The 14,763-nt window shown below is 41.1% G+C and overlaps 1 protein-coding gene across 11 annotated transcripts in view; it reads left to right on the top strand.

Annotated features, from left to right (window-relative positions):
* shank2b (SH3 and multiple ankyrin repeat domains 2b) overlaps positions 1-14,763 on the top strand; it is a 1,108,014-nt gene that overhangs the window by 792,595 nt on the left and 300,656 nt on the right. For all 11 annotated transcript variants that reach the window (XM_068046566.1, XM_068046567.1, XM_068046565.1 and 8 more), the window contains 2 exons: positions 1,124-1,206; positions 1,498-1,622. In XM_068046566.1, coding sequence (XP_067902667.1) covers positions 1,124-1,206; positions 1,498-1,622 — 208 coding nt within the window. The remainder of the gene's footprint in view (positions 1-1,123; positions 1,207-1,497; positions 1,623-14,763) is intronic.

Here is a 14,763-nt window from a genome sequence, read left to right as displayed (position 1 = left end):
CAACGCATTTTGAGTTCAGTTGAAATTAGTGCAAGTTAACACCAGGAACCACTGGCAGTAAGGGAATCAAGACCCTTAAAACCTGTTGCTTTTTGTTTGCTTGTCACAGGTTGGTTAACCCTCCAAGGGCTGCAACAGTTTTTCCATATTAAAACATAATAAACAGTAGACTTTTCCCAGAATGTGCTGGATTAATAAACACTCGTTTAACTTTTCGTTAACTGCCTTGCACAAGACATTTACAGAAATATTTTGTAGAGGTTCGACAGAAAGAAATGGCCAGCTATCATGAGTTGTTTAATTGTCCTTTAAAGTCTGCACGAAGGTACATCTCAGTTAAGAGTGTTTATTTATATAGGTGAGCATCTGATCCAGTCAGCTCAGTCTTAATCTCATCACTTTGCATAAAAAAATGAGTCTCATTATTTGGATGGATTGTTAATTTATTTTTCCTCTGAAAATCTGCATTTGTTATTATTTATGCACCGTTTCCCTAATGCACATTTCCTGATGCTAATTCAATTATGTAAAGAACATACTTCTGAAAATCTGCTTGATGACGGCAACGCAGCTACCACCTTATTAGCAGTGTGGGCTGTCAAATGATCATGTGGGACTCTTGCAGCACAACACTCAATAATAGGATATAAGCAGTTCGATGCAAAAGCCACAGAGCTGGCCATCCGTCGCGGGTTAGGTAGCTTAAGCCAGCAGGAGAGAAATGCTCCTTCACTCTCCTTCGGGTTGGTTTCCCTTTGGCTTCAGTAGAAGATGCATCTGGTACATGCACAGTGGGGGGATATGGACGATCATTGCCGTTCAAATCACACGCAGCTTCCATTCCTCAGAGTCGCAGCGAGTCGCGGATGACATGTGATCAGTCATTCATTCAGTCATTCATTCAGAACAACCACGCACCCTACCCCTTTAAGTTGCATCACGTTAATGCTATTATTTCAGCTCGTGTCCCTGTTTCATTTTTGTTGCTCATTACACCGAGCTTTTGTGATTAAATGTACCCTATCGGCTGATTAATATCCTGTGGCATGATGCACAGACTCATGAAAGCAGCAGCTCTGTTGGGTTCTAATAATGGGCGCTATCTTCTCGATTCTTTCTATAGCGACTGCATCATTGAGGAGAAAACAGTGGTCTTGCAGAAGAAAGACAATGAGGGCTTTGGATTTGTGCTCCGTGGGGCGAAAGGTGAGTGATGAAATCCCTTCGTATTCAGTTTCAAGCCATTGTGAGGATTGGAGCAGTGATGCTGTGCAAATCCTGATGGAGCCAGTGGCTGTTGTCAAGAGACAGTGGGACTTAAGTACATTTGCTCTGCTTTTTCTTCCATTAATCCGTCAAATAAAATCTTTTATGAAAAGTCTAGCAGTAAAATGTAAACTTATCTGATTTTTTTTATGTTTCTAAATGTAATTCTGTCTCTGATGTGGAATATGACCCTTGCTAATTCTCTCATCGTTATTTGCCTGCTTGCTACAGCTGATACGCCGATTGAGGAATTTACCCCAACTCCAGCTTTTCCTGCACTTCAGTATTTGGAGTCGGTAGATGAAGGAGGTGTGGCATGGCAGGCAGGGCTGAGGACGGGTGATTTCTTAATAGAGGTAGGCCAAGAATTAACTAAACTGTTTCCTGTAACACATTGCCACTACATTTCCTCTTTCCTCTGGAAATGAAAGCTGTTTTTATGCAAAGGGAATTTTGCAGTTTGCACTCTGCAAACTTTTGCAGCATTTAATAGAGTTGTTAATACGCCTCGATTTTATTGTTCAGTAAATTTGACTTGTTTTCTGTAGTCCTAAGGCAAAATGTAAAGCTCTGTCTCTTACAGACGTGCTCTTCCCCTGTTACATGGATTGGACATCTTGGTGTGAAGTTTTTTTATGCAGTTGTGCTGCCTAGTGACATGCAAAAAGTTGGGATTTGTTTGGATCAATGATGTGGTTTCTCTGTGTACATTCATTGCATGTGATGTGTATGTTTTTTAAGGAACTAATTAAAGATGGGGCTATCTGCTGATATTCTGAGTTATTGAAATGGTGGCCCATTCTATATGCTTTGGGATGTGGAAGATACTGGTAAAGATATATTGATTGCCTCTCATCAGTTGCCCTGAAGTGGTGGGCCAGCTGCTTGAAGAGCTTGTTTGACAACTGAGTAGCTTGCAAGGGTATTAAGTCAATGGTGTATTGTGGGACTAGTAAGCATGACTGATTTCTTTCCCTGAAGACTATCAGTAAACTGATGCTTTCATATCTAATACCTTGTTGCATATTCGCCTCAAAAAACCCTTTAATTGTATATTCTATGGCTGTTCCTGATCTGACCTGCGATGTTCTTGTAGATATTTCCCACTTTGAGTGAAGTCTCAAAGTCTCTATGCCACATGTTTCGAGCTCAATCGACATGCCTACTAAATAATATAAAAGTAACTTATCATTGCCTCAAAAGTTGACATAAATTTTTAATTCAATTTGATTTATTGAAAGAAGATTAATAGGTTAAAGAATAGTTTTTAAAGTTGCCATGTCTGGTCTGTTCCTGCCTTTCTAGGAAGGCACATTTTTTTTTCATGGAATGTGGGCATCGCAGCAAGTCTAGTCTTTATTATCCATCCTTAATTGCCATTGAGAAGGTGGTGAACTGCCTTCTTGAACTGCTGCAAGCAATGCAGTGTAGGTGCTCCCAAAGTGCTATTACGGAGGGAAATCCAGGATTATGGCCCAGTGAGTGTGAAAGAACAGCGATATAGCTGAGTCAGGACATTGTGACTTGGTGGTGTTCCCATGCACCTGCTGCCCTTGTCCTCCTTGGTGGTAGAGGTTGTGGCTTTGGAAGGTGCTGTCGAAGGAACCTTGGCGAGTTGCTCCAGTGCATCTTGTAGGTGGTATACACTGCTGCCACTGTGAATTGGTGGTGGAGGGAATTAATGTTTAAATTGATGGATGGGATGTCCTGGGTAGTGTTGAGCTTCCTGAGTGAAGCTGCACTTGTGCAGGCAAGTGAAGCATATACGAGGAAACAAACTATGAAAACTTAGGCTGCCACCTCCCTAAAAGGGTGGTATTAGGGGAAACTAATAGATCTAGGATAAGCTCATTAAAGAACCTCAACCTTGAGTATTTCTGTAACTCTATTTTACAATTACTGTCCAATAAAAATACCTGAAGTGAGCATTTCTGGCATCAGAATATGTTGGTAGTGAATGATCATCAATCTTCTGGCAATTTTTGTAAGGCATGGAGAGTCACACAGAAGTTCCATTTTCTCATCAGAGCTGTGTAGTTACGAGGCAGGTGGCTTAGAAAGGAAAGAATTGGAAGTAAGTGGAAAAAGTTATAAAAGCTTTATACCTTATTTATGTTTAACTATTTTGTTAGGTGTAGATTTTATGCAACCAGTTGTTTCCTGAAATGATTTGTGTTTTGCTTTACTGACTGGAATGTGTTGAGATCAGCATATTTTCTCTGTCCACCCGATAGAACAACCGACAGCTTGTCTGGTCGTGGGAAAAACACAGCCTGTTTTAAAGGCTTTTAATTGTTAACGCACAACATTTATAGCCTATTGAATTTCATTTTGCTTACTTGTAAAGTACAAGGCTTGTTTTCACTTTGCATTATCATGTCACTTGTTTGGGGAGTGTAATAGAAACCAATCATCCTTTCAAGTTTTTTCCATTTATAAAGTACCATGCACTTGATAGTATAACTGATTTATGTTTGCTGCCAAATTGATAAGATGTTTAAGACCAGCACCTTGTGACTGGTGCCTGTTTAGTTTTATTCCTTGAGCCAAACATCATTTTTCTGCCCCCTCATGTCCAGTTCAGTATTCAATATGATGTCACATCTCAGGTAACCCTTACTGAGAGGTGGCTTTGCCAGTGAGCAGTGAGACAATTGGTGAACTGAAATTTCAGTATTCGCACAAGGTGTAAGACAATATATTCCATTATAATAAAACAATTATCCATTTTAATTTGGTTCTCTGATATAGTTTTCTTTTATACCACAGCCTTTTGTCAGTTATTGCATTACAAGGCCAGGCCCTGTTTTCCCTCTTTTTTTTAAAAATCAAAATTATACATTATGTTTGCAGACGGACTGGATACAGATTTTTCTGTCTTTGTTACTGCTCTTCCTCTCTTCTGCTGCTACACTGCAGATTATTTTAGGATTTCTGCACTGTGGAGTTACTTGTTGACAGTGACAGCCAACATTAAACCTGCCTGCAGCAAAACTGCAAGCTTCTATGAAGCGTTTAACTTTTGCTGGCTTATTGTTTTTAACATCATTGACAATGATGTGCATATCCTGTATTCATTTATGATTAGAATGTGTTAATTTGAAGTGGGGAGAAAAATTACAACAGAAAATTTACCCTGGGTCATACTGGAAATTAATACTTCCATCAGGCAAGTTGACTGAGGTAATGAATACAGCCAGAATGGGCCGCGCACATACGAGAGGCAAAAAGGTGCGGGGCATTAAGAAATAATGCTCATGACGTTCAGTATGTTGGTTACAAGTTGGTTTAAAGCAGGTCTTTAAGACGGGAGAGTTGATCAACCACAATTTAGGTACTTAAATGAATTCTTGAATAATTAACTATTAGTGCACAATTGAAATCCCAGCAAATACACTCATCTATTCATAAACTTTAGTTGCACAAGAAAGTAAGATGAATGCAATTTGGGGTGGGGGGGGGGTTGAACATGGAAACTTCTGTGCTTAATCCAACCTAAACTGCACTTCAGAAATAAAAAAAATAACACTTTTTTATTACTATTGAGATTCAATCATAAGTCCGTCTTAAGGCACTTTGGTGATATTCTCACCTGAAAAAATAGGCAGCCATTATGGTGATGGGTGGCCCATTGACATCCAAGGCCGACCCGCTTAAATTTTCAATCAGGCCATAAATCTGAGCTGCTGCCTGCCTGCAATGGATGGAAGCTGCTTAAATAAGCAAATTAGGGTCCTGATTGCAATTTCTAGGCACAAGGAAGTTAGGATGAACCATTTATAAAACATTGGTTTTGGCCTCAACTGGAATACTGTGTCCAATTCTGGGAACCACACTTTAGCAAGGATGTGAAGGCCTTAGAGAGGGTCCAGAAAAGATTTATGACAATAGTTCCAGGGATGAAATAATTATAGGCCTGTCAGTCTGACCTCTGGTGGTGGGAAAATTTTTACATCGTATTCTGAGTGATAGGATAAACTGCCACTTAGGCACCAATTAATCAGGAATAGTCAGCATGGATTTGTTAAGGGAAGGTCATGTCTTACTAACTGAATTGAATTTTTTGAGGAAGTAACGAGGAGGATTGAGGATAGTGCAGGGGATGTGGTCTACATGGTATTTGACAAGGTCCCACATGGCAGACTGGTCAGAAAAATAAAAGCCCATGGAATACCGGGAATGTGGCAGGTTGGATCCAAAATTGGTTCAGTGACCGGAAACAAAGGGTAATGGTCGACAGATGTTTTTGTGAATGGAAGGCGGTTTCCAGTGGTCCACAGGGCTCCATGTTGGGTCGCTTGCTGTTTGTGGTATATATTAATGATTTGGACTTCAATGTGGGAGGCATGATTGGGAAGTTTGTAGATGACACAAAAATTGGCCATGTAGATTATAGTGAAGAGGATAGCTGTGGACTCCAGAATGATATCAATGGTTTGGTTGAGTGGGCGGAGAAGTGGTAAATGGAATTCAATCTGGGGAAGTGTGAGGTAATGCATTTGGGGATGGCAAATAAAGCAAGGGAATACACAATAAACGGGAGGTTATTGAGAGGGATAGAAGAGGTGAGAGATCTTGTAGTGCATGTCCACAGGTCCCTAAAGGTGGCAAGGTGGGTAGATAGATGCAGAAGGCATATAGAATGCTATCCTTTATTGGATGAGGTATAGAATACAAAAGCAGGGATGTAATGCTGGGCCTGTATAAAATGCTGGTTAGGCCACAGCTGGAGTATAGCGTGCAGTTCTGGTCACCACATTACAGGAAGGGCATAATTGCTCTGGAGAGAGTACAGAGGAGATTTACAAGAATGTTGCCAGGGCTTGAAAATTTGCAATCATGAGGAAAGATTGGATAGGCTAGGGTTGCTTACTTTAGAACAGAGGAGGCTGAGGGGTGACTTTATTGAGGTACAAAATTATGAGCCTAGATAGAGTAGACTGGAAGGACCTGTTTTCCCTAGTGGAGAGGTCAGTTAACGGGGGCACAGATTTAAGGTGACTTATAGGAGGGTTAGAGGGAACATGAAAAGCTTTTTCACTGAGGGTGGTGGGTGTATGGCCGGTGCACTGCCCGGATCGGTGGTGGACGCAGAAACCCTCAACTCATTCAAAAGGTACCTGGACCTGCACCTGAAGTGCTGTAACCTACAAGGCTATCGACCAGGTGCTGGAAGGTGGGATTAGATTGGCCGGCTAGTTCTTTCAGCTGGCGCAGACCCGAGGGGCTGAATGGCCCCCTGTGCTGTATCTTTTTCTATCCTTTCTATGATGAAGGAATTCAGTTACAAGGATAAATTGGAGAAGACGGAGTTCTTCTCCTTGGTGAAGAGAAGGCTGAGAGGAGATTTGACCGAGGTGTTCAAAATCACGAGGGGTCTGGACAGAGTAGATGGGGAGAAACTGTTCGCATTGGAAGAATAGTTGAGAGCCAGAGGACACAGATTTAAAATGATTGGGGGGAGAAAAACACCAATGGCAACGTGAGGAAAATCTTTTTTCACACAGCGAGTGGTCAGGATCTGGAATGCACTGCCTGAGAGTGTGGTGGCGATGGATTCAATTGTGGCTTTCAAAAGGGAACGGGATAAGCACCTGAAGAATAAAAGTTTGCAGGTAATGATGAAAGTGCAAGGGTGTGGGACTGGCTCAGTTGCTGTTGCAGAGAGCCAGCATGGGCCCACAGGCTAAATGGTTACAGCACAGAAGAAGCCATTCTGTGATTTTATAAATAACTGGAGTGTGACTCCCTCCATCTGTACCAAGCATTGATGAGTTGACCAACCACTCTTAAAGGAGCCACTGGAAGCTGCTCACAAAATGGCCCAGGCAGCTTAACTCTTCAGTGGGCCCAGAAAAAACAGATGTGCTCTTCCTGGCTCCCCACCAACCTGTGCCAATCCCCCTGCCCTCCAAGAAATCGGCCTCATTATCAGCCCAATTGAGACCCCCACCCTGATCACTTTATCCTCCCATCCTTCTGGACCTGACTAGCCTTCCAACCATTGACAAGCTGCCCAGTTGGTGACTGCAATTGATTTTAGGAGTCAGTCATTTATGGCACAGAAGGAGGCCATTTGGCCCATCGAATCAGTGCCAGCTCTCTGTAGAGCAATTCGGTCAGTCCCATTCCCCTGCTTTCCCCATATTCCTCCCAAGTTTCCTTTTGAAATCATTGTCTCTGCTCGCACCATCCTCGTAGGCAGAGTTCCAGGTCGTTACCACTCGCTGTATTTATATTTTTAAAAAAAAAAGTTCCTCCTTCCATTCCCCCTTGCATCTCTTGCCGAAAAATCTTCAGTCTGTGCCCCCTAGTCCTTGTACCATCAGCTAATGGGAACAGCTTTTCTTCGTCTACCTGATTTAAATCTGTTATCTTTTTCCCCTCTATCAAATCTCCTCCCAATCTCCTTTGCTCCCAGGAGAAAAACCCAGCTTCTCCAACCTAACCTTGTAGCTAAAGTCCCTCATGCCTGGATTCATTGTTAAATCTCCTCTGCACCCACTTGCACTCGAGGACCCTCGCATCCTTGCTAAAGCGTAGTGACCAAAACTGGATGCAATACTCTAGTTGTGGCCTAACCAGAGCTTTATAAAGGTTGAGCATAACATCTCTGCTTTTATACTCAATACCTCTATTTACGAAGTACAGGATCCTATACACTTTGCTAACTACTTTCTCAATATGTCCTGCCACCTTCAAAGATCTATCTGCATGAATCCCCAGGGCCCTCTATCCCTTTAGACTCTTTAGAACTGTGCCGTTAAGTCTGTGGCCTCTTCCCCCATCCTTTCTGCCAAAATGTATCACCTCACACTTCTCTATGAAATTCCGTTTGTCACTTGTCTGACCATTCCACTAGCTTATCTGTCCTGTTGCCGTGCGTTCGTATCATCCTCACTGTTTGCCACTCTTCCTCCAAGTTTGGTGGTATCAAGTTTTAAAATGTTGTTCTGTATTCCAAGATCCAAGTCATTTACATTTAAAAAAAAAAAGCAGTGGTTCTAGCAACGAACCTTGAGGAACACCACTGTCTACCATCCTCCAGTCTGAAAAACAACCATTTACCAGGACTCAGTTTTCTGTCCTTAAGCCAGTTTTTTTTATTCGAGCTGACACTGACCCTCCTATTCCATGAACCTCAATTTTGTTAACCAGCCTTTTATGTGGTACTTTGTCAAAAGCTTGAAAATCCATATTGACTATATCCATTGCATTGCCTTCATCAACCTTCTGATACTGCATCAAAAAAAATTCAATTAATTAGTCAAGCATGATCTGCCTTTTACAAATCTGTGCTGGCTCTCCTTAATTAAAAATCTCCAAGTGCCTGATGATTTCCCAACCCCCCCCCCCCGATTGTGTCTAAAACCTTGCCCACCACTGATAAACTAACTGGCCTGTAGTTACTAGGACCATCCTTACAACCTTTGGCACCGCCCCCATAGCTCCGGAAGATTATAACAAGTCCTTCTTCTGCTAGCTGAACCCCCACTTCCTTTAGCAACCTTGGACGCGAGCTATCTGGACCAGGCAACTTATTGACTCTAAGCATAGCCTTTCCAGTATATCCTTCCTATCAATTTTCACCCCAGCCATTACCTCTTCCTTAGTGAGCACTGATAGAAAGTACTCCTTTAAGTATTCCAGCCTTGCCCTGCACCTCAAAGCACACATCACTTCCATTTGTCCCTAATAGGCCCCACTCTGTCTCTTACTACCCGCTTACTATTAACATACCAGTAGATGATTTCTGAGTTCCATTTAAGTTGACTGCCATTCTATTCTCATTCTCTTTGCTAGTCTTAATTTCCTCTTTGCTTCTTCCCCTTTCAACTGGCTTTGTATTTGATTTGGTTCTTGCTTGAAGATTTTACCTGACACCCATCATACACCTGCTTTTTTCACTTGTGGGAGCTTGCTTTGCACAAATTGGCTGCCACATTTCCTACATTGCAGCAGTGGCTGCATTTCAAAAATACTTTATTGGCTATGAAGCATTTTGGGATGTCCTGATATCATGAAAAGTGCTATAGAAATGCAAGCCTTTCTTTACTATAAGGTTAATCACATTTTTCTGATAGGTGTTACGACTGAGGCGGGAGGAGTGCACTGTCTTCTAGTTCCACTTCTCCATAGGTCACAACATATTTAAATGTTTACCCAGTTACTGATACGGTCAATCATAGACTCTACTTTTTAATCCCAGAACAAAATACACCAACCAGGTTTCTTCAACAAAATTATCAGTTTATTATAAAACAAGACTTAACCATTAATGAAGCAAAGCAGCAAGATGTGAACGTTCCCTATTTACCTTAGCCTCACTCACTCACTCACAAAAAGAGATTTTCTCTTTGGAGCTCTGTCACAAAAATAAGACAAAAAAGAATACTTTGGCCAAACACTTTTTTTTTTTTTCTTGAAGAAAAAAAGATAATACATGGAAAGATGTCAGTTGTCCCTTTTTGGTTTGGCATCCCAAATACATGTAGATGGCTGTCACTGGGATTTTTCCAGAACAGTTCTTTGCAGACATTGAAGATCAGTTTGGCAGGCTTTTCGGGAGAAACGCAGCATCAGTTTCTCTGTTTCTTACACTTGATTCTCAGGAAGCTCTGAGATGGAAGAGGGTGCTGATGGTGACTGCTCTCTTAGCTGGTTTTCTCCAACTACCTTCAAAACAGTTTGTGCCTCAGTGCACTGTCCAAAGCAAAACCAAAAACAATTTCTTGAGGGTCAAGCCCTCTGACTCCTATAAATCTTGACCTGTAACTTCTCTGTAACCATCCTTCTCTCTTTCTCCCACCCGCCCCCCCAAGACAAAAAGCCCCTACTGGATATTTATCTGAAGACAGGTGACTTTCAGAAAATCTTCTTTTCAAACAAGACCTGTGTCTCTTCAAGGCTCCAGTGAAAAAACATTCATGGAATCCTTTTCAGTTTTCCCAAATAAAACATTGCCTATAATTGTAAAATACATGAGTCCTCAAAAAAACTTAACAAAAAATATAGAAGCACCGTCAAAACATAGGAATACAAGAATAAAAAGAATTCATTCATTTATGGTAAGGTTTTCATTCAGATGCATTATATTCCAAAGCATATTCAGTATAATATGCCAATTAATTTTAGATATCGTGGAGTACCAGTTAACCTGAACAGCCATACCCCATCCCTAGCCACATGCAAGTTATAAATGCCAGAATATCGTGTTGCTTATCATCTACCACTCCATGTGCTCGCTGACCAACATTTGCTCTTGGTTGCCCCACTGTCTTTAATTCTCACCTTTTTGTATTTAAATCCCTTCATGGCCTCACCCCTCTCTCTGTCTGTCCAGCTCTACAACCCTTCTGTCCCTCCTCGAACTCTCTGTTCCTCCAACTCTGGCCTTTTGTGTATCCCCCACTTTCTTCACCGCACCATTGGCAGCTGTGCCTTCAGTCTGCCTGCACCCATTGTTCTAGAATTTCCTGCCTATGCCTTTGAGCCTCATCCTCACCATCCTTTTTAAGATGCTCCTCAGAGCCCACCTTTTTGGACCAGATTTTTTGTCACTCCTCTGGCTGAATGTCCACTTTTGATGGTTTACGCCTCTGAAGTGCCTTGGGACATCTTTCTACGTGAAAGGTCCTCAACAGAAAATGCAAGTTACTGTTTATGGTATTTAATATCGGAAATGTCCTTTTTCAGACCTTCCATTACTTGCTTCAGAAACTATGGTCGCCTGCCCTGAATATGTGCAGAAATCATTTAATGGAGTTTAGATAATGCAATTGTTTAATTTTGTTCAGAGCTTTCTGGAGTTGGTTTGCTTACTGATTGATACAACTTATAGAACTCGATGCCATACAGATGTCTCAGCAATTTAGCCAATTGTCGACTTGTTGACTAATTTCAGTCATGTTTGTTAACTGCATTTTTTGCAGAGAAGAGAAAATAATTCATTTTATTGTCTTTCCATGACTACAGCATGCAGTATATGATGCCTAGTTATTTGAACTTTCTTTTCTAAATTCTTTAACATTTTATAATTAAGCACTTCTACCTAAAGAATAGATGACTTTAGAATGAAGTACAAAAATAATGTGTATATATATTTTCCAGTTTGAAACATAATTAAAACCAAAAGTAATATTAAATGGTAACTAAGATACTGTATATAAAGACTTTTTTTTGTGAGCTGAGCTTATTTAGCACTGCAGTTAGAACAGTAACGCAGAGCAACAGTCACCTAGCAACATCCATTCCATTGTCCTACTAGCCAAAATGCATGACAAGTCATGTCCGTTAAAACAAAATTGCTGGTGCAGCATTTCAACGATAATCAAAATACTGATTCAAATTGAAACACACTTAGCATGACAAAATTAGCACATATCCAGTGCAGTGAAACAAAGGGTGAAGGAAACCCTTGTCATAAATCACGTTTGTGTAAATGTACTAAGCATTGCTTTATGGTTATTGGGTCAATTGATGAGGAAAGATGCTTAACCTTTGAGATGAAAGGTGAGAGTGCACAATGCATTTAATAATCTCCAAACTAGACTTATTTTAAAATTCTCCTCATGTCTGCTGCACAGTAAAGGTTACTTGAGAAGCAATAAGTAATTGCACAATTTCAATTTCTAATTTTAAAAATAGAGTGCCCATTTTTCTTTTCGTGGAACATTACAAAGATTGTTTTAGGTTTTTTTTTAAAAATGCTTCTCTGTATCTGCCTTGGAAAATGGAGTTAACCTTGAGGATAGTGGTAGACTTTAGGAGTATCTAGATAGACTGGTGAAATAGGCAGACACCGTGCAGATGAAATTTAATGCAGAGAAGTCTGGGTATGCATTTTGGGAGGATTATTGAGAGGATAATATAAATTAAATGGTATAATTTTGAAGAGGGTGCAGAAACAGAGACCCCGGGATTCACACAAACAAATCTTTAACGGGACGACATAATAAAGTTCTTTTGTTTAAAAGAAAACATGTGGAATCCTTGGCTTTACAAAATAGAGGCACGCGGTACAAAAGGATGTTATTGTTAAACCTTTGGAAATCACTGGCCCTCAACTAGTGTTTGCCCAATTCTGGGTACCACACTTTTTAGAAAGGATGTCCTAGCCTCAGATGGGGCATAAGAGCTTTACAAAAATTATAGGAGGGTGAGGGACTTCAGTTAAGTGGGGAAGCTGGGATTGTTCTCCGAGCACAGAAGGTTAAGGGAGATTTAATGGAGGTGTTCAAAATTCTGAAAGTTTTGATACAGTAAATAAGAGTGTGTGTGTGTGGTAATTTTTCAAATTTCACTGGATTCTGGAAAGGTTCCATTCAACTGGAAAGTACCAAATATAACGCCTCTATTCAAGAAGGCGGTGGGGGGCGGGTAAGAGGTGTGGGTGAGACCGAAAACAGGTAACTATAGGCCAGTTAGCTTGACATCTGTTGTGGCGAAGGTGTTCGAATCGATCATTGAGGAAGCTATAGCTGGGCACTGGAAAAACTCTAACAGAGAATGGTCTGCATAGTTTTGTGAAAGGGGGGTCATGTTTAACCAATTTATTGGAGTTCTTTGAAGGAGTAACATGCGCTGTGGATAGTTCGTATGCAGGGCTTTAGTGAAAAGAGCAGGGGGCATTGGGACTAATTGGATAGCCCTTTCAAAGATGTCTGATGGGCCAAATGGCCGCCTTCCTTGCTGTGAGATGGGCCCCTTCAGAAGAATCAATCTGGCCAGAGAAGTAATCCAAGTAAGAATCCTTGGAACAAGTTGTTTCCTTCCACTTATTTGGAGTTAGTTGGGGGCTTGACACCAAACTTGCGAACATCAGACCTGCAAAGTGCAACAAGTCAAAAGCTCTTCATACTGATTGTAATGTGAATGCGCTATAAGCATCTTGATTACACTCTCCCTGATGGACAATTTAAGCATCAGATTGAAACTTTTCCAGTGAGTTTTTTTTTAAATTTTCCTTGATTGCAAATAGTCCTTCACTTATAAGTTACTGATCCAAATAAAGCTGCACTCTAAATGGGCTACGTAATCTTCTCTATGGTGCCAAAGGGGAAGAATGGATGTATATCAGCATTTTTTTAATACTGCTTTGAAATATCAAACACTTCATGGTGATTGTGTGCATTTTTGTATTTTTATTTCTGATAAGTTAAACCAAGGCCCTATTGATCCTCCCAGATGGACATAGTTTTGCCCATTATTTTGAAGAGCAGGGGAGTTCTCCTCCCCAGTGTCTTGGCCGATGATTGATTATCCCTCAACCAATATCACTTCAAAATCATTCTGGTCATTAATCTCTTTGTGGGAGCTTGCTGTGTGCAAATTTGCTTCCTACGTTACCACAGTGACTACACTTGAAAAGTACTTCTTTGGCTGTAGGACAGCCTGAGGTTGTGAAAGATGCTATATAAATGTAAACCTTTTTGTTATGTGGTTTGGAAAAGGATTTTCCAATAGTAAGCACAAATCTCAATTGAGAGATGTGAATGGCTTTTTCCTTTTATAAGCTTAAACATTTTCAAGGTATGTCCTTTGGACAGGGCCTCTGGCTGTTCAGTTTTGCTTGTTCAAATGTCCCACATTTCTTCATAGCTGGCAAATAATTGTTTCCATTTATGTTTGACTGTCTTATGATTAATGATGTGACTGGTTCAACCTCATTTTGCCTAATTTTTGGCCAACATATTAAGATTGGAAGGATGAACTTCCACTCATGTCTCTCAAAGCACACCAGCTACCATATTGGATGCAGAGTGTCAGAGCCATTACGAGACAGAAGGAGGCCATTTGGCCCATCAAGTCCATGCTGGCTCTCTAGAGCCAGCAATCGGTCCCATTGCCCCACTCTGTATCGCCATAGCCCTGCAAGTTTATTTCCCTCAACTACCCATCCAATTTCCTTTTTGAAATCATTGATCATCTCCCGTTCCACCACCCTTGTAGACAGCAAGTTTCAGGTCATTACTGCTCACGATTTTTTTTTTTAAAGTTCTGCTGCCCATCACCCCACCCCCACAGCTGTTGCCCAAAACTTTCAATCTTTGTCCCATAGTCCTTGTACCATCAGCTAATAGGAACAGCTTACAAGTGTCTACCTGATCTAAGCCTGTCATAATCTTGTACACCTCTATCAAATCTCTCCTACTTCTCCAACCTAACATTGTAGCTAAAATCCCTCATCCCTGGAATCGTTCTGATAAGTTTCCTCTGTACCCTTTCAAGGACCCTTACGTCCTTCCTAAAGTGTGGTGATCAGGATTGAACACAATACTCTAGTTTTGGGCTAACCAGAGCTTTTAATAAGGTGTGCAGAGTGCCTACCTGTTACAGGTATTGAGTGCCTTGACTATGCAAACCAGGTCATAACAACAACCCCGCCCCCCCCCCCCCCCCACCCCGTGCAAAACTGGTGAGCAAATGGATGGACCTTGCATCGCACATGCTGAATTCTCCCATGCCTTCAGTAGTCCCTAAAAAAAAAAAAATGAC

This window comes from Heterodontus francisci, chromosome 14, assembly GCF_036365525.1.
Source record: "Heterodontus francisci isolate sHetFra1 chromosome 14, sHetFra1.hap1, whole genome shotgun sequence".
Classification (NCBI taxonomy): Eukaryota; Metazoa; Chordata; class Chondrichthyes; order Heterodontiformes; family Heterodontidae; genus Heterodontus; species Heterodontus francisci.
This window is presented reverse-complemented; position numbering and strand designations above follow the sequence as displayed.